General features: G+C 35.9%; 4 protein-coding genes across 4 annotated transcripts; 3 read left to right on the top strand and 1 right to left on the bottom strand.

Annotated features, from left to right (window-relative positions):
* The first annotated feature begins 362 nt into the window (after nucleotides 1-362).
* Nucleotides 363-8,287, top strand: LOC113492561 (myotubularin-related protein 2). The gene is made up of 12 exons (XM_026870061.1): nucleotides 363-592; nucleotides 911-1,099; nucleotides 1,757-1,831; nucleotides 1,979-2,164; nucleotides 2,412-2,627; nucleotides 3,444-3,580; nucleotides 4,026-4,151; nucleotides 4,579-4,660; nucleotides 4,740-4,910; nucleotides 5,256-5,463; nucleotides 5,756-5,967; nucleotides 6,243-8,287. Exons 1-12 carry the CDS (start codon nucleotides 467-469, stop codon nucleotides 6,387-6,389), a joined length of 1,875 nt encoding a protein of 624 aa, XP_026725862.1. The 5' UTR covers nucleotides 363-466; the 3' UTR covers nucleotides 6,390-8,287.
* Nucleotides 8,288-8,966: 679 nt separating this feature from the next.
* Nucleotides 8,967-17,498, top strand: LOC113492560 (sarcosine dehydrogenase, mitochondrial). Its single transcript, XM_026870060.1, has 16 exons — nucleotides 8,967-9,254; nucleotides 9,437-9,547; nucleotides 10,034-10,179; nucleotides 10,488-10,700; nucleotides 10,915-11,038; nucleotides 11,359-11,567; nucleotides 11,868-12,051; nucleotides 12,787-12,877; nucleotides 14,304-14,556; nucleotides 14,893-15,012; nucleotides 15,444-15,586; nucleotides 15,726-15,831; nucleotides 16,100-16,248; nucleotides 16,412-16,686; nucleotides 16,819-16,985; nucleotides 17,123-17,498. The coding sequence occupies exons 1-16, from the start codon at nucleotides 9,125-9,127 to the stop codon at nucleotides 17,447-17,449; spliced, it is 2,748 nt and encodes a 915-aa protein (XP_026725861.1). The 5' UTR covers nucleotides 8,967-9,124; the 3' UTR covers nucleotides 17,450-17,498.
* Nucleotides 17,499-18,185: 687 nt separating this feature from the next.
* LOC113493577 (peptidyl-prolyl cis-trans isomerase-like 3) lies at nucleotides 18,186-19,421 on the top strand. Its single transcript, XM_026871618.1, has 4 exons — nucleotides 18,186-18,453; nucleotides 18,656-18,754; nucleotides 19,036-19,154; nucleotides 19,266-19,421. Exons 1-4 carry the CDS (start codon nucleotides 18,313-18,315, stop codon nucleotides 19,390-19,392), a joined length of 486 nt encoding a protein of 161 aa, XP_026727419.1. The 5' UTR covers nucleotides 18,186-18,312; the 3' UTR covers nucleotides 19,393-19,421.
* An 82-nt stretch (nucleotides 19,422-19,503) lies between these two features.
* LOC113492559 (zinc finger protein 497-like) lies at nucleotides 19,504-23,094 on the bottom strand. The gene is made up of 2 exons (XM_026870058.1): nucleotides 22,374-23,094; nucleotides 19,504-22,275 (listed from the first exon to the last, which is right to left on the bottom strand). Exons 1-2 carry the CDS (start codon nucleotides 22,524-22,526, stop codon nucleotides 20,698-20,700), a joined length of 1,731 nt encoding a protein of 576 aa, XP_026725859.1. The 5' UTR covers nucleotides 22,527-23,094; the 3' UTR covers nucleotides 19,504-20,697.
* Between the last annotated feature and the right edge of the window lie 18 nt (nucleotides 23,095-23,112).

The raw sequence follows: 23,112 nt of genomic DNA, 5'->3' as shown, positions 1-23,112 counted from the left end.
TAACAGAGATTGCAACTATAGTAACCAAGTACTTAGTTCAATATTCTTGTAAAACGAACTAACAAATCCCGCTTTTATTTAACAGTAAGCCGGAAGCGTCGTCAAACTCATAGATTAATTACTAGAACGTCAATGTTGTCAAGATCAAATACTAATTTTCCCTCATCGAAGTAACTTGAAGGTAGTTGTAACTTTAAAGTAGGCAATAAACTTTGGTTTGTAAAAAAACTCATTATATTAAGCATATTTAAAAAAGTATCTTCATTCCTTAAAACCCAATTTAATATTACTTAAAAAACCTTGCCTCAATATAGTTTAAAAAGTTACCATGAATGACGGAACGCTGGATTGGGGGAGGGGCGACGGACTGTCATTATTTTGATAATTTCTAGGATAGAAAAGATAACACATTAAAATTTTGAATAACTTGATTTTTGTTAAACCCTGAAATCATTATTGATTGACAATGGATAAACACAACAGTTCCGAGCTACTGAATTCAGATTTTTCATTATCAAAAAATGCCAGTTCCGATTCATTGGACTCAGATTCTAAATCGAGTTCATTGAATTCTAAACACGGACAAGACTCCGTAAGTTTCCTAAAAGGATTAATTTATTCTTATTGAATTTTATAACAGGCACCTCCTTGCTTCCTGTAACTTAGTATTAACTCACGATTAGTCACTGCTGTGTGTTGGCCCAATTACTGTGCATCTTAGAAGTATCGCGGTATTTTCCTGGTGCTGCAATGAGTAGAAGTAGAACTATTCATATTTGCTTGTTTATAAATTGCATTCACAATCATAGGCAAAATGAGCTGTCCAAGGCTGGTATCAAGTGTCAACTTCCAAAGAAACTATTTAGTTTTAATCTAGTTGAAATGCTGATATTCTTGTTTTTGTTTTCAGCCTCATGTACTGGGGGACATTCACTTACTTGATGGGGAGAAGGTGATGAGTGTGGCTCGTGATGTCACTTACTTGTGCCCCTACAGTGGTCCATCACGTGGGGTGCTCAAAGTCACAAACTATCAGCTGCATTTCAGACCAACAGACACTGCAGCATTACAGAGCACTCTCAGTGTTCCTCTTGGTGTTGTAAGTATTACTAAATTGTAAAATTTCATGAAACTATTACTATAAAGGTTTTATACATGTTTTAAGCACTAGCCTTACTCTGATGGTTGTTTTGAAGTAATAGATTTTTATGTACCACCTTACTATTTTTCCAACCAGCTTTGAATGTAAAGTTAGTTACCACACTTTTATGATATGTTATTGATTCCAATGAGAATAGTAATAAACAGCCATACTAATAACACAGGCAACACTATAGTACCAGCCAGTATCAAATATATTGTAATTTAAATATTACTATAAAAAAAAATCTCTCACTGGCTACTACACTACTGCATATTATATAGAAATAAGTAGGTATACATAACAAGAAGCTTACACACCATATAATATTCAACAGGTGTTGTTCCTAATCAAAACAACATAAATTAGTGTGTAAAATCTAGAATGTTACTTTACACGGTTCTATTAATTTAAGTGTTATATTTACATGCCAAATATTCAATATTCTACGAATGAAATTCACTTTCTCATGCACTATTAACAAAACAAGATTTTTCCTTCTTTTCCCCCGTGCTCTATATTTATTTAAATGTAATTTACATGTTTTATGCATGTATCCAAAATCCATCTCAAAAAATATAGCAAGGACTTGTTTCATGTAACAGTTGTTTGCAGGTATCTCGCATTGAGAAAGTTGGTGGTGCTTCATCTAAAGGCGAAAACTCATATGGCATTGAAATATTTTGCAAGGTAAAGAACATTTCACTTAAACAGACTTTTCAATAATAAGATTAACTTCTTATAAATACACAATACTAAGTTCTTTAACTATCCCTACTGAAAAAGCATTGAAGACTTTTTCTCTCTTCTCGCAATTATTTTAACATATAATTTCAGGACATGAGAAACTTAAGATTTGCTCACAAGCAAGAGAATCATTCTCGACGAGGGATATTCGAGAAACTACAACAGTTAGCATTTCCTCTATCTCATAGATTGCCAATGTTTGCATTCAGTTATCTAGAAACTTTCCCTGAAGATGGATGGCTTGTTTACGAGCCTATTGCTGAGCTGAGGAGAATGGTAAGCACTTAATTTTTAATTCTCATGTTTGTGGTAGTTTAAAAAAGCACCAACAACCATTGGTTAGTAAAATTTGCAAAAGAAAACACTCACTACCTACAATGTTAAAACATGTCAAGTCAAAATTCACCGATTGAAGACTATATCTATCTTTCTGGACTTTTTCATGACACCCCTAGTACTGACAATTTGTTTCGGAGTAGCAACTTTGAAAAGGTTTATTCATTTGTTTTCTGCTTTTCAATAGGGTGTGAACAATGACATGTGGCGGATTACACGCATCAACGACAAGTATGAGGTCTGTGATAGCTATCCGTCAGTCTGGGCCGTACCCGCTGCAGCCAATGATGACCTACTGCGAGCCGTCGCCACGTTCAGGTCCAGAGGGAGGATACCAGTACTAGCGTGGATACATCCTAGCTCACAAGCCACTATAACTAGATGTAGCCAGCCTTTAGTTGGGGTGAGTAACTGAAAATATGTATTTTAAAATTGTACTTATGCTCTTTAGCATATTAAGCACGAGATAATAGTGTAAAAAAAAATATACTCCGTCACTAGAGTTTTTTTATCAAAAGTTTTGATATCAATAAAGAAAAAGTAATTTGTGAAATCATAGCTAAACATATTTCTCTTGAAAATAACGGGAATTTACTTAAGTTAATAATTGTCGCTGGGTTCGACCTGCAAGTCACTATTCAGCGAAATTTATGTGACTATTCATTGCTCTTAGAAAATACATGACACTTCAAGTAACTATAACAGGGTCAGACCACACTTACCTACTTGATACTTGAATGATGTCATTTAAACATGAAATCATTTATAACGATGCTATTAATCTTAAAGACTAACTCATTACGCTCTCAAATTGATACCTTAAATGATCATTACATTTGATAATAAGACTGGATTAAATTGCACATGTATCATTTGTTAGAAGATGTAGAACATGATACATTAATGTTCATTACTTAATGTGATTATTTCTTGGAGAAGGTCCTACTAATGAGTTTATTAACTAATGACAGATGATTCGATTTAATGTAAGAAACTAAATTGAGAGCATACAATAGCCAAGCGAAATCAACAATTATTAAGTAATTATACCCAGCAGGTTTTTGTAAAGCCACGTTCATATGAGTTAAGTGTTAGCTCTCACATCGCCCAATATATATAAGTATTGTTACATTAAAAAAAAGTAACCATTCAGGGACAAATGGATTGAAGTACCTACCTTCTTGTATTCATTCATATATAATACCTATATGCTTCTTAGGTAAGCGGTAAGCGCAGTCGCGAGGATGAGCGGTACATTCAGCTTATAATGGATGCTAATGCACAAGCCCATAAGCTGTTCATTATGGATGCGCGGCCAACTGCCAATGCCGTTGCTAATAAAGCAAAAGGTGGAGGGTAAGTTATTGCGTCAAAATTATTAAAAATCCTGTACGAGTTTAGAATAAATTTAATCTGTGTGTTCAACAATTACCTTGTAAAAATGTAATGTAGCAACTCTGTACATATTATTGGTATGATCTAAAAAGCTGCGTAGTTGTTGTTTTTCGTCACTTTATCCTCTTCAAATAACTCCCATCGGCCTTCTACTGGAAATATTCCATATAAAAGGGATGCATATGTTCTATAAGTCCACACATCTCACGATTCTTGAAGACTCAAGAATTGCTTTGTTAACTAGTGCTGATAAACTTTTCCTTAATTATTTTGTTAATTACGAAACAAAACATAATTAGCGCACTTTAGCGTTTCTATTCCAAAACTATTCAACCAAACTATCGGTGACGTCACATCAATGGTATCTTCAAATAATCTCTAGTTAGTAAACTCGTTATCGTTACAGGTATGAGTCAGAAGACGCGTATCAGAATGCCGACCTTGTGTTCTTAGATATACACAACATACACGTCATGAGAGAGAGTCTCAGAAAACTCAAGGAGTTGTGCTTCCCCCAAATTGATCAGAGCCGGTAAGTTCAAAAAAAAAATTGCATTGATACAAGGATGATGTGGGTGAATTTAAGTCGTCACATAAACGAATTACTGGCATACTCATGGGATTTATCCTTTAGTTACATTTTGTATTGCTGTATGCAAAATATCCATGGTTTTTTTTTATAACAAGAATTATATGTTATATTATGATATGTGATGTAGGCCGCACTTGCAAAGATATATAGGAAAAATATTTTTATCACACCATCCAAAAATAACGGGTCTTAACCGCGTACTTGTGAAAAGGTATACTAAATAAATATTTATGGCATGCCTGACGGAAGCAGAACCCGTTATGTTGACTGTATATTGTTCACAAAACTTAAATAATTCCATATTTCTCGTTTTTCCTTCCTTTTACTGTTATAAATTAGTTGAAAATACAATTTTTTTATATTTCAGGTGGTTCAGTGGAATAGAGGCAACTTGTTGGCTGAAACATATAAAATGTATATTGGCTGGTGCTGTCCGAATTGTTGACAAGGTATGCTATTAAATAACAACATAAATTATCAATATTCTTCTTAAACATGCAATATTAAACCTTATCTTGTCTTCAATAGGTTGAAAATCACAAAACATCAGTGTTAGTCCACTGCTCAGACGGTTGGGACCGTACGGCTCAACTCACAGCATTGGCCATGCTGATGCTGGATCCCTACTACAGAACTCTGAGAGGATTCGAAGTACTTATCGAGAAGGAATGGCTTGCCTTCGGACACAAGTTTCAATTGGTAAGTTTTGCTATCTATTTGTACAAGTGTTGAGGAGAAACTCATTTCGCTGCTCATGACTTTAACGAGATCAAAATAATGTGCCATAATATTGCACACCATGGTCTACAAAAGTCTGCGACGATATGCCTGTCTTTTAAGGTTGACTTACAACACTTATTTCGAAGTTGTTTTGAGTTGTTGGATGGATGCAATGGGATGAATCCTTATCAAACGATCATGTATATAAGCTTTACACCCTTACAAAGTCGGGTCTGGTCGAGTCCAAACTAAAACAGATTGTCCTTTAAGTTTAATTACCGCTCTAATCGATAACGTGAGTCCGTAACAATTTTCCGATTCCAGCGTATCGGCCACGGCGACGAGCGTCACTCAGACGCGGACCGCTCTCCTGTGTTCGTACAGTGGGTGGACTGCGTGTGGCAGCTGCAGCAGCAGTTTCCCACCGCCTTCGAGTTCACAGAGAGACTGCTCATCACTATAGTGGACCACCTGTACTCATGCCGCTTTGGAACATTCCTGTTTAATACGGAGAGGGAACGGGCGAAGGAAGGTGAGTTGTCAATGAGTTTGTACTGATATCTTTTTATTCTGTTAACTGTTTCCAGATTAGATAAAAGTCAAAATGATAAGTAGGTATTATGAAAAATATAAATATGATTGCTATATTTTATTGGTTACATTCATGGCAAATTGGTTCAGGTAGTACACAATACAGCGTAGAATAAGCGCAAAAAATACTCTTTTTGATTTCGATTTGTTTTTCGATTATGATTTCATTTGTTATTATAAATCAGCCTATAGTAAAAAAACATGCTTAACTTAATGTCATTTTCTCTTCTCAGAAGTGAAAACCAAGACGGTATCCCTGTGGTCGTACATCAACAGCCGGCAGGAGCTGTACCTGAACCCGCTGTACTGGGGCCCGGCGGCGGGCGGCGGCCCCGCCTCGCCCGCCGCGCGCCCGCAGCTCGTGCTCGTGCCCGTGGCCTCGCTGCGGGTCATCAAGCTGTGGAAGGCCTTGTACTGTAGGTGGAACCCCACCATGAGGCAACAGGTTCGTAATCGAATTTTACGTTAGTTTGTGCTTTTTTCATGCGCTCCAAATTCAAAGTCTGTGCATTAGATTAACGTCAATCTATTACAGTATTAAGGTATGTAGTAGGTAATTAGCTCATACATAGACTTCAAATCTGGACCGTGATCGCGGATTCCGATCGAAATTCAGTGTGTACTGAGCGTGCAAGATGGACTTATATTTAATCACATTCTTAGGAGGCAAATCCACCTTGTAAAATCATGTTTCGTTACCAACATTTGTCATGACCTCAGGACCCCATCTACCAGCGCACCCGCGAGCTGGTGGCGCTGCGCGCGCAGCTGGAGGCGGCGGCGGCGGCGGCGGCGGGCGACCACGCGGCGCGCCAGCACCGCCTCGGCCTCACGCCGCCGCCCGCGCCCAGCCCGCACCATGTCTGATACCTGCCGCACTGGACGCACGACATGTATGTCTGAACTAGACAACCTCGCGAGGACAAGGAGATCATCAAACATGGTTACGAGAACTGTTTAAAGTTCTGAAATAACTGCACAAAACAACGTCAAATAACAGGAAATGTAAATTTGAAATGTCATCTGCTTTCATTAGGCTACGAATATTAGAAAGTTTTGAACGACAATATACAATTAAATGACCAGATTTTCAGATCATAACAGCTGTCTAAGCATTCTTGCTCTGCAGACAACTAGGCAACAAACTCTCCAGGGTGAGATTAAAAGCAACTATGTTTGACCATCTCAGGGTCCTTAAGATGAAGTTACAAGGACACTCGTCCTTTGGTCCAGCTATATGTTTAAGCGTCCAGTCTAAACGAGTACTGTAAAATAACCGAGATCGTATTCTAACGCATGTGCATTTGTAGGTCTATATGTTTCACGTGTTAAAGCTCATGTACTCAGCACAACTTACACGTACAGCATTTGCGTAAGGAACGAAAGTTGTTAGATTTGTAATTATGGCATAATGTTTAATGTAACAAGTAATGAATATATCTTCATTACCAAAACGATCAGGCATTGATATTTAGGAATTTTAATATTATTTTCTCAACAAAACATACAACTGACTTAAAATGAAATCAGATCAAATGGATTCAATTTTTATGGGATCAACTGACAGCAATTTCGCTTAAAATATAAAAGTATCAACATCATCGGCTCATCCAGACTAAGGTCGAATTGAGATTATTCAAAACCTTCTCCTATTTGAAGTCAGTTGACAGTTGAACTTTTTTTACTTGAAAAGGACTAGTGTCCAGAATTGGTATTTGTATGTTGGTTTGGCTGTATATGCATACCCGAGGCTATCATGATTAATTAAAACAATATATTTATGAGCAATCCTAGCCTTAATGATTGTTACAGAAGCCTCTGTTTAAAGTGTATAGACGTGTAAATGAAACATTAACATTCAATAGTATATCGGTCTAGAGATCGTTTATTTTTACTTTCAATGCAAATAATTAATCATCATCGTAGTAATAGCTAGAAAAACGCTATTTTCTCACTGAGATATAAGAAAGATTCTTCTTAAACTTACTCTCAGATAAAAAGTAAATCATCAGTGCATTTATTAAAATTTCATTTATTCAATTCAATGATCCAACACTGACTTAATCATGACGTAAGAGAGGATATTAACTCTTTAAGGAGTCTGCCCACTACACAGAAGTATGCGACCATGCCCACTAGCCTGTGCCGTTACCGACCAGCATCGTCGCCTTTTTAATATAGAGAATATTTTTTGCCGGACACCTTCATAGGTATGGAACGGTGTAGTGAGCAGTCGCCTTTATTCTTAATTCTTTTTATATTTTATTGTTAACTCGAATGCGTTTATTGTTCAGTATCGCTAAAAGTATTTTTACTGACACACATTGGTCCGACGTTAGGTACATATTTTCAAAATTAACAAGTATTTTATTAAGAAGAATAAGGACCAAGAATAGGTATTATATTATTTTTAAGTAATCGGATACACACTTATTAGTTTTAATGCCAGAGTAATGCCAAAGCCTTAACACCTTTCTATTTAAAACTTATATTATTTATTTATTAATCGACGCACTATTTAGTTTCATGACCAGTTTATGACTTATGCACACGGCGTATTTTAGACGAACTGAGATAAACGATGCTAAGACACGATTGATAACCTTGGGTGTTTTATCCCTAATACTAGAAAATACGTGTGCATATCCTCAAAACACTTGATAAGGTGAATTCCTTTTCACTCCCTTCACTTGGATAACCCCTGTTTATTTTATAATGACCTCATTAACGCTGCGAAAATACTTTCTCAGTTCTGACATTAAAGTTAAATTAACATTTAACTTATAATTGTATTGGAATAAGATGTTTGTGTAAATAGTAATGTAATTTATCAAATATACATATATTTTATACTTAAAAACACATTAACTCTGTTATTGTTGTAATAGAAGCTAGTTTTGTATTCAAAGTAGATAAACAGTATAAACACTGCTTTTTAATAATGGCTGATAAATAGAATATAGATTAAAAATAGCACTTGATAAATGTGCATTAAAAGAAAGGATAATATATGTTTACCTATACTTAGTGCTGTATCCCAGTAATATTCGAAATTAAAATGATTGTTGCAACGGTAAACAACATCGTACAAGTATACCATTTAGGGCCATAGAGCATTTAAATATTTATAAAGAAAATATGACATGATGCTGTACTATTACATAAAGGTATGAATATAGTAATAATTTACATAAAATATTGTTTATATTGAAATTTCATAAGTCTTTGTTTTGTAATCGGACTTGAGATACACTGGGGCTATAAAACTAATAAAAGAAATACTTTTGAAATGTAATAAAATTAAAATCTATATTATAGCATCCTCAGTGTTATTTTTATAATAAGATGTTGTAAATAAATGTAAATATATTTTAAAATAAATGTTATTCAAATATGTTGGTGTTGTATTTTTGTAATTCCTTGACGAATATTAAACAAACAAAACAATAATTTGATAAGGTTGAACTTTGACTGATAAACTTATTGAGATATAGTTATAACAACGGTTATCAAAACTCAACAATCGCGAGCATTCATATTAAGACTGTATAATAGTCAAGAACTCTTAACGTATTATTTTTTAGTATTTAATTAGTGTAAAAATGTTTAAGTTAGTTAGAGATAGTTCAATTAGGAGTAAGGCGGCAAATTACTTGAAACAGTTTAGAAATGAAAAGAGGTTCCTTGCGACGAACCAAGAAGTGGTGCCTTCAGCCGATGTTGTGATCATAGGTAAGTCTATTAAAATTTGTCTGTTTTTAGAATTCATATTGCATTTTTTATTTGGTATATAGCAAAATACTTCCAAAAAGGAATTATCGTTATACCGGTACTAAGATTCTTACATATATTGTCTCGCGTATATTTTGGGTTCTAGGTATAACAGATAATTCAATATATTCGGTACATTTTAGGGGGAGGTATAGCAGGATGTAACACACTATATCAACTGACGAAACGTGGAGTAAATGCTGTGCTTCTGGAGAGGGCAAAGTTGACTAGCGGGACAACATGGCACACAGCTGGTAAATATATTAATAAACAGTTACAATGGACGTACTTGAAAGTAAAAGGACTTTAGGATTCCATTCCTAGTTATTTTTAACTTGTTTGTCATTTATTTTTATTTTATTTTATTTTATTTGGAAACGGTTACACATTAAAATATTATGCTATAGTACTTAAAACTAAAATGTAAGTATAAATGTATAAGCAACAGCATTTTCCACATAATACAAAACAGTTAAACAAATATGAATATCGTACAATGTTAATTAAATTGAATGGAGTACTAATAAATGAAAACTAAATTGAAACTTAAAAAAGAAAACATAAAAAGACAAGAGATTTAAACTTGTGCACGATGAACTGCAAGCGAGTTAATGCTGTTGTGTTGGTCTAACAGAATCTCCTACGAGTTCTACTTTTACTTTGAGTAAAAAACTACCTAGACTACTAGTAGATTGTTATAGAAAGGAAGAGAGAAAATTGTATTAATTATAATCTTTTAGGGTTAGTGTGGTCGCTCAGACCTTGCGATTTAGAAGTAAAACTCCTTCGGGACTCGAGGAAGGTCTACAGCGGCCTGGAGGAGGAAACTGGTGGTGAATACTCCGGCTGGATCAACAATGGTGGCATGTTTATATCGCGGAGTGATGTAAGTCACACTTAATAACTCTTTGATTTAATAGGATACCGAAAAGAAGTTTTAAGGGATATGTTAATGCCAGTTAACCTTTAAGTGTAGAAAGAAAAGCCAGGCAAAATAAATGCAAACTTATAATTTTGTAGTCACGTAAATAAACAAATATGTATTTATTTGAACTAGATTTTAGTCTTGCTGAAAGTTCAATATGCAGTTCATGGAGCAAAAATACCAAATCTTCACCAAATTTCTGGCGGAGTGGATGCTCAAAATTCATAAGAAGTCAGCAGGTTGAATTATAAGTTTGTGTTATTCCAAAGGTTCGAACTCAAGAATACATGAGGCTGCACACCCTGGGCAAAGCTATGGGAATTCCTAGCGAAGTTCTGGACCCACACGAGGCTCAGAAGAAGTTCCCACTTTTGGACCCATCGGTATTTCAAATGGCATTGTTTGCGTCCGAAGATGGGACAGTCGACCCTACGATGGCATGTAATGCTCTTTTGAAGGTGGCTAAAAAACATGGAGGAAAGGTAGGCTACCTTACATATTTTTAAAACTAGGATATTTACACACGAAATTACCACATGAAAGAAAATAGCACTTGATGTTTGATGCATAAACATATGACTACAACAGTGAATAAACACAATATCCTTAAAAGTAATAACAATACTTTATCGGGAATAGGAACATTGCTTTTAACTCCGTAAAGCTTCAAAGCAATAATTCGGTATATTTTCGCAGGTGTACGAAGACTGCCCAGTGTTGGACATCCATTACACCCACAATTCTCTCGGTAATAAAGAAGTGACTGCAGTACACACGGACAAGGGTGTCATCAAGACCAAATGTGTCGTTAATTGTGGAGGTATGTGACTAAGAAGTCTATTAAAATAAAACTACTTAAGGTTTCGTACGTAAATTGAATTAGATGTTACAGTTAAATTAAATTTTACAGTTTATATTTACTTGTTTTTAGACATAAACTTAAAATTTAATTTTAGTTATGAACAATATAATTTTAATTAAAACCATATTAAAGAGGTTCATCATAATATCCCAGTCTTTGGATCGTAATTATGACCATAAGTACCACTTACTTTTACAATCAGATTCTTATATCAAACAAATAGAATACAAGTTGATGTTATAGACCTGTTATCAAATAATTGTAAACTATTTTCATAGGCGCCTGGGGACCTAGGGTAGCCAGATACGCGGGTATACCCAACCTACCGTTGATACCTTTCAAGCACGCATACGTGGTGATGGACGCCACTCCTGAGATCCGCAACTGTCCTAACATCAGAGACCATGATGTGGACTTGTATATCAAGGTCCAAGGCGAGTCCTGCCATGTGGGAGGATATGAAAGCAACCCACATATGCTGGATCAGGTATAATCATTTGAACTTTTCGGTACTGTTTTTTACCAATACCTTTGGAAGTGTTGCGATAGTGGACGCGAGGTGGCGCTTTATGGTTGCAAGGTGCTATCTTACAGAACTGTTACAGTTCACCCTTGAAGGGTAAAAAAAAGTAAACGAGGGTAATAGGAATTAAGATTGTTGATAAGATCTGACAATGAGATGGTAAAATCTTATTTGGTTAAATGTGACAAAAATTCTAAATAACTTAGTTCCTTTAATATAATTATGTTCAGCCAATTTCACACCAGCTCTACTTTAAACTACCAGGTGCCGGACAACCTACAGTTCCACTTGTACGAGTTAGATTGGGATGTGTTCGGGATCCACATGACCAGTGCCACGAGCCTCTGTCCGAAGCTCGCTACAGTCGGTATGAAGAGCACGGTCTGCGGGCCGGAGTCCTTCACTCCTGACCACAAACCATTGCTAGGAGAGGATCCTAATGTCTTCGGTGAGTTTATATCCCAACGTAACGCCATTAAAGTAGTTCTAATTACATCCCAAAATTCAAACGTCAGTTCGTTTTTTCGGCCATATATCTGCTATCCTATCAGTTGTCCTGATTTTCTATGGTGTTAGTCAATCCCAAGATATCGGTTTTCAGTAGCCTAATTATTGTAAGTTACTGTTGCTATGGCCAAAACTATCACACTGTTGACGCTGGCCACAATCAGCGATAATTTACATATTACAGCTGATTTGGTAAACATCGTTATTACATTTGTAAATAATAATGACAACGTAATATTTAGGTCAAGCGGTCAACGTACTTAGAAATAGATTGTGTATATTTTTATTGATGACTGCCTTGCGTCAGCTCAATTACCAATCTTTAGGCATAAACATTCGTTTGTACTGATAAAACCACTTGTATCCAGTTTAAATTGTGTTCCTGAGAATAAGCTCTTTCTCTACTTGCATAAAGTGCATACCTTTCTTGCAGTACTTATTTTGGCAGTCTCAGTCATTTATAGATACGATGAAACCACTTTGAACAAGCCAATCCCCAAATCACATACTTTCGATTACACTTATCTGGAACAAGTGCTTTAGAATTCTCAATCCTCAAATATCCTTATTTAATAAGAAAAACTGCGGATCGCAATGTTATTAAGATCGAGTATAGGTTGGTAAAATACCAAAAACTACATATGATGTCCTGTAAAAAAACTAAATCTGTTTCCAGGTCTATACCACAACTGTGGATACAACTCAGCCGGCATGATGTTCTCAGCAGGATGTGCGATACAGATGGCAGAGTGGATAGTCACTGGAAGGTAAACAAAACACTATGGTACAGACAGCAACAAACATCTATTAACGCTTTCAGACTATCACAACAAAATGCAATAAGTTAGTACCTGCTTGAAATCATTATAATTAACACAGTGAATCTACTCAAATCTGCTGAACACAATTTTGAGGAGGAGGGCGTTCTAAACATTTACAGCAGAACAAAAGTCTGCGTTTGTATACTGAGTTTTGTGGCTGACAGTACCCACTTTACCTAGGCATATTACTATGAAACTGGAATTTGACCTTAAATGAACGGTTTTACAATAAATAAACATCTTGGGGTTATCAGTTATCAGTTTTGCATAAAACTTATTGTGTTTGTTTTGCACTGTTATGATAGTCGACAATCTGTTTACATTTTGCACATAAATTTGCGGTAACACCCAATTATTACTAACCTTTCCTATTTATCCTATCTATACTAATCTATACTCTATACTAATACTTACTAATATATAAAGCTGGAGAGTACTTACTAGTATATAAAGCTGGAGAGTTTATTTGTTTGTTTGTTTGAACGCGCTAATCTCAGGAACTACTGGTCCAAATTGAAAAATTCTTTTTGTGATAAATAGACCATTCATCGAGGAAGGCTTTAGGCTATAAACCATCACGCTGCGACTAATAGGAGCGAAGATACAATGGAAAATGTGAAAAAAAAAACAGGGCAGGTATAAAACATAACTTATATCTTCTACCCACGGGGACGAAGTCGCGGGCAACAGCTTGTAAAAAGATATAATGCATTCATGCATTTTATACGAATACGCATACGTGGTGATGGACGTTCTACGTCAAATCTATAAGAGAGATCCAAGTAAAACTTATGACTTTTGTTACATTATGGATCCATATTTACCACCATATTTATTATAAAATTTGTTAGATGATGCAAGTATGACAAGTCAGGGTACTTTTATCATACTCGTACATCGGATTTTTTTATTTTTAGTTACAGATAACTGATTTACGTCAGAGAGTTGTATTTATGTGATATGTATAATGTATTGTTTTTAATTAACGCAAAGATAATTAAGTTACGATTATTACCTATTCTTTCGTGTAAAAATATTTACATTGACCTGTAGCCGTAATATTTATTATAATTTTTGCTTTGTCATACTTTTCAGTACAATCAAAGCCTAATAGGCTTTGATTTTCTTTCAATATTAACATAGTTTCTAGGTGTCAAACACAAGAACAGGTTTTATTATTCTTAACATTTAAGTAAAGCGACATAAATTCCCTTGTACAGCCCAGTGTGTTCGTAAACCATTTCCAATTTAAAAGCAAGACCAATAAGAGCTATTTTCGTTTTTCCATACTCACATTTTGTATCCTGGCCACACGCTCGCATTTATTTTCAACCTTAACCTAAAGCAATAAGTTTTACTTTCACATCGTCAGGCCCCACTACAACATGTTCACGTTCGACATCCGTCGCTTCACACCAGGCCAGATGTCCCGAGCCCACTGGATGCGGGAGAGTAGTCACGAAGCTTACGTCCGCAACTACAACATTGTGTTTCCTCATGATGAGCATCTCGCAGGCCGTGATGCGAGCCATGATGCCTTGCATCAGGACTTGGTGGAAGATGGGGCTGTTATGCAGTCGAGAGCTGGCTGGGAAAGACCGGCGTTCTTCTTGCCGGGAGAGAAGGTATGGTTATGCAGAGCTGTGATTTTCTTACTACAATGGCATGCCGTCTTCGTTATTCGGCTTGATATTGATAGAGACAGCTAGACAGCATAGTGTACACATAACTTTATCATTCTATTGTTTTTCAATATGAAGAGGGTTTCTTGTTAATATTAAATTGACATTCGTGAATCCACTAGTAAGCAAGCATGGTATTCAAAGATATTATTCTTATAATTTCTGAAGAGGTTTTAACTTTAAAAATAACGCATAAAAACGCTGTAAGTTGTTACTGACAAACCTAGTCGGCTCGAATTGTGGAAATAAAAAGAAGCTACTTTCTATGTTTCTCAATAGATAAGAGTACAAAACTACGACTGGGGCGGCACTCGCGACCATCCTAGGAACCTGGACCAGCGCTACGAAGAGGTCCTCAAGGGAGACTACTCCTTTGGCTTGTCTAAACATCACGAACTCGTAAGTTTGAAATAAAAGTGTTTATAAACTAGGGCAAATCTAATAATGTGTATGAGCTCTATAATTTAACAGCTCGATGCATCTTCAAAAAACCGTTTCAATTGCAAAACATTGTTCATTAATTTTACTCATACTGTTTTTTGTTTAACATAAAGACTCCCGCATTAATCAATTGAATCCTTGTGTCCGGGAGTTTCACAAACATTCAAGTCACATGCACAATGACACCCAGACCCAGACCCAGGGGATCGAGCCCACGACACGTCGCGCTTAGTGGGTTTGGCGTGGTGACGTCCATTTTTGTAGATTAAACATTGACATTATAAACATGTCATAGTAAAAGCAATGCAACGTACATAGCTATACGCACATACACCACATTATCAGATATCTCTCCACTCAGAAACCCCCAATCGGTAATTCCTCCTCAGATTGGTCAAGAAGCCCTGCAATGCCGTAACGCAGCTGCCCTCTTCAACATGTCGTACTACGGCAAGTTCTACCTGACCGGGCCCGACGCACAGCGCACCGCGGAGTTGGCGTTCACTGCTGATCTCTCCAAACATAACGATAGGTAAAAGTTGATAGCTTGTCAAAAAGAAAGCTATGAAAAACGAGGGGCGATTTCTGCGTTATCAAATAAATAAAAAAAATAGTATTTAAAAGAATAACAAATTAAAGATGGTTCGAACTTTGATATAATATTGTTGTAGAGTTGTCTACTCATTGCTGCTGAATGACAAAGGCGGTGTGGAAGCCGACGTCACAGTCACCATCCTTGACGGCGGCAGTGGACAGTTACACGAGCCTATTTTCAAGGTAAATAAATGTACAATAGGAATGTTTAATAATCCTTTACTTTCCTTCTGTAGAATAACTGACAGCTAAATTTGGTTGGTTAAACTGCCAGAGGTGTTTTTAAGACAATCACCGGAAAGTTAGAAATTAAAAAAAAATGTATATTGCCTGATAGGCGGCGCCTAACCCGCACCCTGCAAGATTTCTCAATCGTAGACAAAAGCAGTCCAAAAATTGTCGTCTTCCAAAATTGAATGTCATATTTTTACAAATTTATTATGATCCCTAGGGTCGGGGCTACTACGTAGTTACAAGTGGTTTCAGCGCGAACCATACTCTAGCACATCTTCGAAGGATCATCCAGACACACAAACTGAGAGCGAACATCTCTGACGTCAGCAAACAACTGTGCATCTTAAGTGTACAAGGACCTGACAGGTAAGACCAAGTTTCAAAACTTATGTAAAAATAAATCTATCACCATTTTTTTTATTATTTCGAAGGATTTGTCATTCCTGAGTCACAATCAATAAGGATTTATTAGTATTCGAGAATTCTAAAACTAATACTAAATTAACAGAAACACCGTTTTTATTCCTAGCCAGCGCATTCTCCAGCGCTACACCGACGCCGGGCTTTCCAACGACGCGTTCCCAGTGAACACTCACCGCAGTATCCACGTATCTAAGGCACCGGCCTCTCCGGAAGACAAGCGCTACCGCTGCCGCGCCCTCAGGGTCACGTGGTCCGGGGAACTGGGCTGGGAGCTACACGTGCCCTCTGCACACGCGATACCCGTGTACAGGGCGCTGAGCCGCGCTAAAGGCTTGAAAAATGCAGGCTGGAGGGCGCTGACGTCATTGAGCGCTGAAAAAGGTAGGGATCCTAAACAAGGGCTTGAAATAAAAAGAAATCTTAGTAATGATTCTGGCACTATTTTTCGTACACCCAATTATTACGTCTAAAATTTATATTCAAAATTAACTTTAAAAATATGTTAATTCTTAGGTTATCACTTATGGAATGCTGACCTGAGGACTGACGATAATCCGATTGAAGCCGGTCTAGGATTCACTTGTCGTAAAGATGGCGATTACATTGGAAACGAGCACGTTGACAAGGCTAGGAGAAATGGAGTCACCAAGAAATATGCTTTCTTCACACTTGATGAAAAGGTTTGTTTAATGTGATACTTAGATCATCATTATATTACAAAGAAATGTGACTAATATGACTCAATTACCTGAAATGTTTGATTCCCTGGCGAAACATACCTTATGATTTAACCAATAACAACTATTTCCTTTTGCAGATTGCCCTGTTCGGACAAGAAGCGATATTCAGAAATGGAGTACCAGTAGGATACTTGAGAAGGGGAGATTACGGCCATTACTTAGACAAACCAATCGGCATTGGTTACGTCACAAACAACGGCTCAACTATCACTAAGGACTTCTTAATTGATGGCGAATATGAAATAGAGGCTCTAGGACAGAAACACAAAGCGACCTTGCACTTAAAATCTCCCTTTGATCCTAATGGGCAAAGACTTCTCGGTAACTATGGAGAACTTGGCATGGACGAGAATACCCATGAACCTCATGCTGGCCAAAATGAAAGAGCAGGCGGTAGTGAATAAATACTTTTAGTGTAGTTATGATCTCAATAAATCTATTACTTATACGTAACTTATATTGTTTTATTGTGTACAGATACGACCTTTTCACTTTAATTATGCGTTATTATATCCATTGCACCTGCCAAGTAATCCATTATAAAATTGAATCACATCGTTCTTTTGGCCTGAATTCCGTTTAAGCCTTCCCTTTGGAGACTGCTAACGCATTCCGTGTTCTGCTCCACCAGACCCTTTCGAAAATTTATCAGACGTTCAGTTTTGATGAGTCCGTATAATACGTATAAATGCGAAGTAACTTATTATTCGTAAATATACGATCTTAGTATAAATATACCAGTTCTGTGAGTTGAACAAATACGCATTGATGGTTATTTATCGATTATGGGTATTAATCCTCACTTCCTTAATTTCTTTATTATAAAACAAATGAAAAAAGTTGTTAGAATATATATGCACTTATCAGTTTATCTGTGGATGGATGGAGCTGAAGAGGCAGGCCAAATAAAAAATGGATGGATTTTATGAAAACTTATAAGCAGTAAAAGGTAGTAGAAGACAGGTCGGAATGGAATTATGGAATAAAAACACGTGTTATGCTGACCCCAACTAAAATGGAGCAAAGGCTTGTAGGAAGGAATAAGTACTTTACGAATAATTGATGAAGCGTAGGGTCGTCAAACAAACATAATATATCGTGAAATGAAATGAATTAATTGACAGTGACAGCTGTCACTATAATAGAAGTTTTGTTTGTAGGTTATGTTGTGTATATTGCGGACATAAACGTAAACAAAGCTATTTGCATCTTTCTTAAAATACGGCGACTGGAATTGGGATTTGGAGCTTTATATAGCAATACAAGTATGTCTGTTACGCTGCACACTGACGTAGGTGACATAAAAGTGGAGTTATTCTGTGAACAATGCCCAAAAGCCTGCGAGAATTTCCTTGCATTATGTGCAAGTGATTATTACAATGGTTGTTTATTTCATAGGAATATAAAGGTATTACTTAACTCTTACTAATTTTTTGCGACCTGTATATAACTTTTTGAATAACTTACTACGAATGTTTTTATATGTACACTTTTCATGACTGCGCAATGCTACCAATTCAGTTTTGAATTTTTTTATTAAACATCAACTTAAGTAATGATCATCAAAAAAATGTTTCAGACTGTAACACTGTAAATGCGTGTTGTTACAGGGTTTCATAGTACAGACTGGAGATCCAACAGGCACAGGCAAAGGTGGTACTTCTATTTGGGGAAGAAAATTTGAAGATGAATTCAAGGAGGAGCTGAAGGTATTATGTTTTTTTAAGTTTAAGGTTTCTTGAAAAAAATTGGGAACCTCATTATATGGGAGTTGTTCTATGAACTTCAAATGCAACAGGGGAAATTGACCCTCTACTGTTATGCCCCTAATACCACAGTAATAGTATCAGAACATGATGCTATTACTGAGCTAGTACCTTGTAAATTTAAGTTCTAGAGGTCAGATAATTTTCAACAGCTAGATTCAAAAGAATATAAAATATAATATATTGTTTATAGAAGGTTAACTCAGAATATACTTTATTTACAGCACAATGCAAGAGGAATGGTATGCATGGCCAATAATGGACCTAACTCCAATGGCAGTCAATTTTTCTTCACTTATGCAGAGCAACCACATCTGGACTTGAAATATACACTTTTCGGAAGGTAACATACCTGCTTAAAACAAGTTAAAAACTACAGAAAAAAATGTAAAAAATTATTGTTTCCAGCGTTTCTAGAGATCTATCTTATAAATCTTACAACTTTCTTTTTCAGAATCATAGATGGTTTTGAAGCACTAGATGATTTAGAAAAAATGGCAGTCAATCCTAAAACATACAGACCTCTTACAGATGCAAAAATTACATCAGTGACAATTCACGCTAACCCCTTGGCTGGATAATGAACAATAAAATTATTTTTACCTTGCAATATTGTATTTTTATTTTGGATCTATGTAGTTAAAATAGTTTTTGCAGTGTTGGTATGGTTGACAGTAAATAAAAATAACAAATAGTGCACAACATTTAATGCAGATAAATATTTACATACTTTTATTTGCATATTACTGAATAATTGCAATTAGTATGATCAGAATAAGACTTTAGATTCATAATGCAGGTCGGTTGTATAAAATTGAGTGATTTTGGTGCAATTATATTATCAAGAAATTTATAGAAATAATTTAATTACAACTAGTAACTTTCCGAGGAAATGCAATGAAAGTCGAAATTTTAAAATATTTTTCAAGGTACCTTCCGAAATTGAAAATTTTAATCAGTTGATCGCTATACACCTGCTGTGTTGAAATTTTATCCTTAATAAATGCAATGCTACTTTTTTTTAAGAAATTGAGGAAGAAAATTCCAAAGAACATTACTATAAATATGGACAGATTTCCTATTGATAGCATATAACTTACATACTGCTAAGTGCTGAGACAAAATGTATGAAAACATTTCATATAAATGTCTAAATCCCCACTTCAGACGATGTTTGTGCTTTTACTTGATTACCCACAGTAATACAGGCATTATAATACTAACACTATCAGCATAAATACTAGACATAATTACATAGGGTTATTATTATATTCTTTGGATCAATAATCGTTTCACCAATTAGCCTGCACAGGCAGCTATAATTATCATATTTTCAGATCTACTTATTAATTTACAATTGTATGTATAATTAAAATACAGTCCTTAAATGACCTGATATTTAAAAAGAGAACAATATTTACTGTTGCATGTTTCTTGATAAGAGAACATGCAACTACAGTTGAATACATTATTTTTTGGGTAAATTTTTATTTAAGCTAAGATTTCACATAATAGCGTGATATTATAATATACACAAAATTAAAACAACATTTTTGGTTAAAATATTCCTCAATATGAGAATGTCAGATTATATAAACAATTTACACAGTATATGATTCTAATTAAATAGCCAGACTTTAACATTTAACATACGGATTCTGACTTCACTAAAATCAAATATAACAATTAAAATACAGCTATTATTATTAACCACAATCTACAAGTAACAAACGCATCATCAGTCATCAATGTAAAAAACACCTTTTCATTCATAACATTGTCCACAACTTTAAGTACAATAAGCTAGTAAACATGAAATAACACTGTAGTGCCACAGACTATTTTATTTACTTTTCTGATATTATTTCCATGAGCAGATCAATGTCTCAGGTTTCCAGGTCATAAAAATTTTCATCCAAGTGAAATTCAGGGTCTTCTTCCTTCTTAATTTCAGATTCAGGTATCTTGTCATCAAAATTTTCAGAAAAATGAGATTTTATGTGTGCTACTAAATCAGCTTTTTTCTCAAAAGTGGCACCACACTCTATGCAAGGCATATTCACAACCAGGCATTCATGAGATTGTTCATGTTTGTCAAGTTTGTCCTTTTTAGTGAATTTCTTATCACATTGACTACAAGAGAATGGTTTCATACCGGAATGAAGAGCTGCATGTCTGTCCAGCTCCCTTTTCCTAGGAAACTTTTTGAAGCATATTTTGCATTGGAAGACTCGGGAACCAATGTGAGCAATAGATACATGAGTTTTGTAAGAGTCTAAGGAGCTAAACCTCTTAGGGCACTGGTGGCATTTAATGTTCTTTGGTCTGTTTTTATTTGCCACAGGTTTTGGTTTTGGTGGGGAATTGTTTGAGTTTTTGTTCAAGGCAGAATTTTTCTGTACTTTCATAAATGTGCTTTCTCCAGATATGTGGTCAGGCACTCTTGGTAGATCATAATCTGTGTTGGATGAATCAGGATGGAGCTGTGTTGGGGAGGTCATAAGATTACTGAAAGGATTTACATTTACCACCATATCATGAGAGTCATGTTCATTATCATAATCATTATTCTTGTGTTGTGGACTCATAGGACCATGTCTCATTTCATGTTTAATAAGTTTATCTCTCCTTCCAAATGTTAAAGGACATTTCCGACAGGCATAAGGCTTCATGCCTGAATGTACAAGCACATGGCGCTGCAAATCCCCTTTAGCCACAAAACTTCTTGGACATAAAGGACACACATGGGGCTTATGTCCAGCATGAATACGAAGATGTTTACTTAAGTTAGTATTTCTGGAAAAGCTTTTCAAACAATATTGGCATTGATAAGGCCGTATCCCAGTATGAACAATTGAGTGTTTCCTTAGATCAGAGCGCCTTCCAAAACATTTGTCACATTCAGGGCAGTGGTAAGGCTTATCATTGCCATGTACTTGTTTGGTGTGCTGCACATATTGACTTCGCTCAGCAAATACTAGACTGCATTCAACACATTTGTATGGTAAATTGGGATCATGGAAATTTACCTCATGTTCTTTACATTTTTCTTGAGAAATAAAGGCTTGATCACAGAATTGACACATGAACACATTTTTAAAAAACGATTCAGTCATAGGCTCTCCCTCTGGGGTGTGATCTCTTTCTATCACTTCTTGCTCAGCAGGCTCCATGTTTTCAGACTCTTCAGATGAGTCATAGTCAAGGCTTGGATCCACAACCATCACAACACTATCTTCAACAATAAAATCTTCAGGTTTCGGCTTTGGACCATCTTGAGAACTATAGCTGTTGTAATTGCTTACTTCCGAAGAATTGGAGTTGTCCAGTTCATTTACATGGTTTGTTATCTGCCTCAGCCTGGTTTCATTTTGAATGCACTGCAGTTTAAACTTAGAACATTTATCCACTTTGAACAAACACTTATAACAGATTTTGCCTGGCAGCCCATCATTAGGATCAATCTGAAATTAAATAATTTTGTTATCGTTACAAATATTAATAGTCGTATTTTACGACTATGGAGGGTTCGAATTACGTGCAATATTTGTGTCCAACATACCTGCAGTTCGAAACACTCTGCTAGTTTAGAGGTTAAAGAAACATTAGTTTCATCGTCCGGCGCAGCTGCGAATATTGATGTCGTAAACGTACTCTTGTTCAGGCACAGTCGACATAGCGTGTGGAAGTTAGCGATAATAAAGGAATCTTCCATTTTGTGCACTACTCGACATGTAACTAGAACTACTCGACATGTATCAAAGATAACACATATGACAGGATATCGACTTTATATTGTTTTTATTTTTAAATTCACTTTAGGAACACAAGATTGATAAAAATCATAGGGCTCAGGCCCCAGAGACTATGGCCGTGAGTCGTGACTACGCAACCGCTCGATCCGAAGGGGCAACTGGGGCGATGTCCGCCAGGGCTGCGCTAGCGGAATGTCTCGCAATACTTGCTGTAGGTACTTTTCGTCATAGCACTCAACTCAAAAGATCCATATACTTATAAGCGCGTTAGTATGTAGAAACATTTTTATGCAAAATTATGCTAACATATTCGTTTCCGATGCTGATAAAATTTAGTAAATAAAAATTTGAATTTGAATCAATGTTAGCATCAAAACCGCGCTTCTTTGGCAGAATATTTAAATTGTTTTCTCTTTGAGATACTTTGAAAAATATACACATGATTGGTCATATTGATATAATTGTTAAAATGCTCCAATCAAAATGTTTCATAAGATATCGATAATAACACACGAAAAGAGCCTTGTTGATTAGTACTGCCAGCTA

Source organism: Trichoplusia ni, chromosome 4, assembly GCF_003590095.1.
Source record: "Trichoplusia ni isolate ovarian cell line Hi5 chromosome 4, tn1, whole genome shotgun sequence".
In the NCBI taxonomy this organism is placed as follows: Eukaryota; Metazoa; Arthropoda; class Insecta; order Lepidoptera; family Noctuidae; genus Trichoplusia; species Trichoplusia ni.
This window is presented reverse-complemented; position numbering and strand designations above follow the sequence as displayed.

Excerpts from the sequence above, each read along its gene's own strand:
- LOC113492561 (XM_026870061.1), top strand. The coding sequence starts at position 467 with ATGGATAAACACAACAGTTCCGAGCTACTGAATTCAGATTTTTCATTA. Across the intron at positions 593-910 it reads CTAAACACGGACAAGACTCC|CCTCATGTACTGGGGGACAT; the intron begins GTAAGTTTCCTA and ends TTTTGTTTTCAG. Across the intron at positions 2,165-2,411 it reads TTGCTGAGCTGAGGAGAATG|GGTGTGAACAATGACATGTG; the intron begins GTAAGCACTTAA and ends GCTTTTCAATAG.
- LOC113492560 (XM_026870060.1), top strand. The coding sequence starts at position 9,125 with ATGTTTAAGTTAGTTAGAGATAGTTCAATTAGGAGTAAGGCGGCAAAT. Across the intron at positions 9,548-10,033 it reads GACAACATGGCACACAGCTG|GGTTAGTGTGGTCGCTCAGA; the intron begins GTAAATATATTA and ends ATAATCTTTTAG. Across the intron at positions 10,180-10,487 it reads TGTTTATATCGCGGAGTGAT|GTTCGAACTCAAGAATACAT; the intron begins GTAAGTCACACT and ends GTTATTCCAAAG.
- LOC113493577 (XM_026871618.1), top strand. The coding sequence starts at position 18,313 with ATGTCTGTTACGCTGCACACTGACGTAGGTGACATAAAAGTGGAGTTA. Across the intron at positions 18,454-18,655 it reads TATTTCATAGGAATATAAAG|GGTTTCATAGTACAGACTGG; the intron begins GTATTACTTAAC and ends GTGTTGTTACAG. Across the intron at positions 18,755-19,035 it reads AATTCAAGGAGGAGCTGAAG|CACAATGCAAGAGGAATGGT; the intron begins GTATTATGTTTT and ends CTTTATTTACAG.
- LOC113492559 (XM_026870058.1), bottom strand. The coding sequence starts at position 22,526 with ATGGAAGATTCCTTTATTATCGCTAACTTCCACACGCTATGTCGACTG. Across the intron at positions 22,276-22,373 it reads CAGAGTGTTTCGAACTGCAG|ATTGATCCTAATGATGGGCT; the intron begins GTATGTTGGACA and ends ATTTAATTTCAG.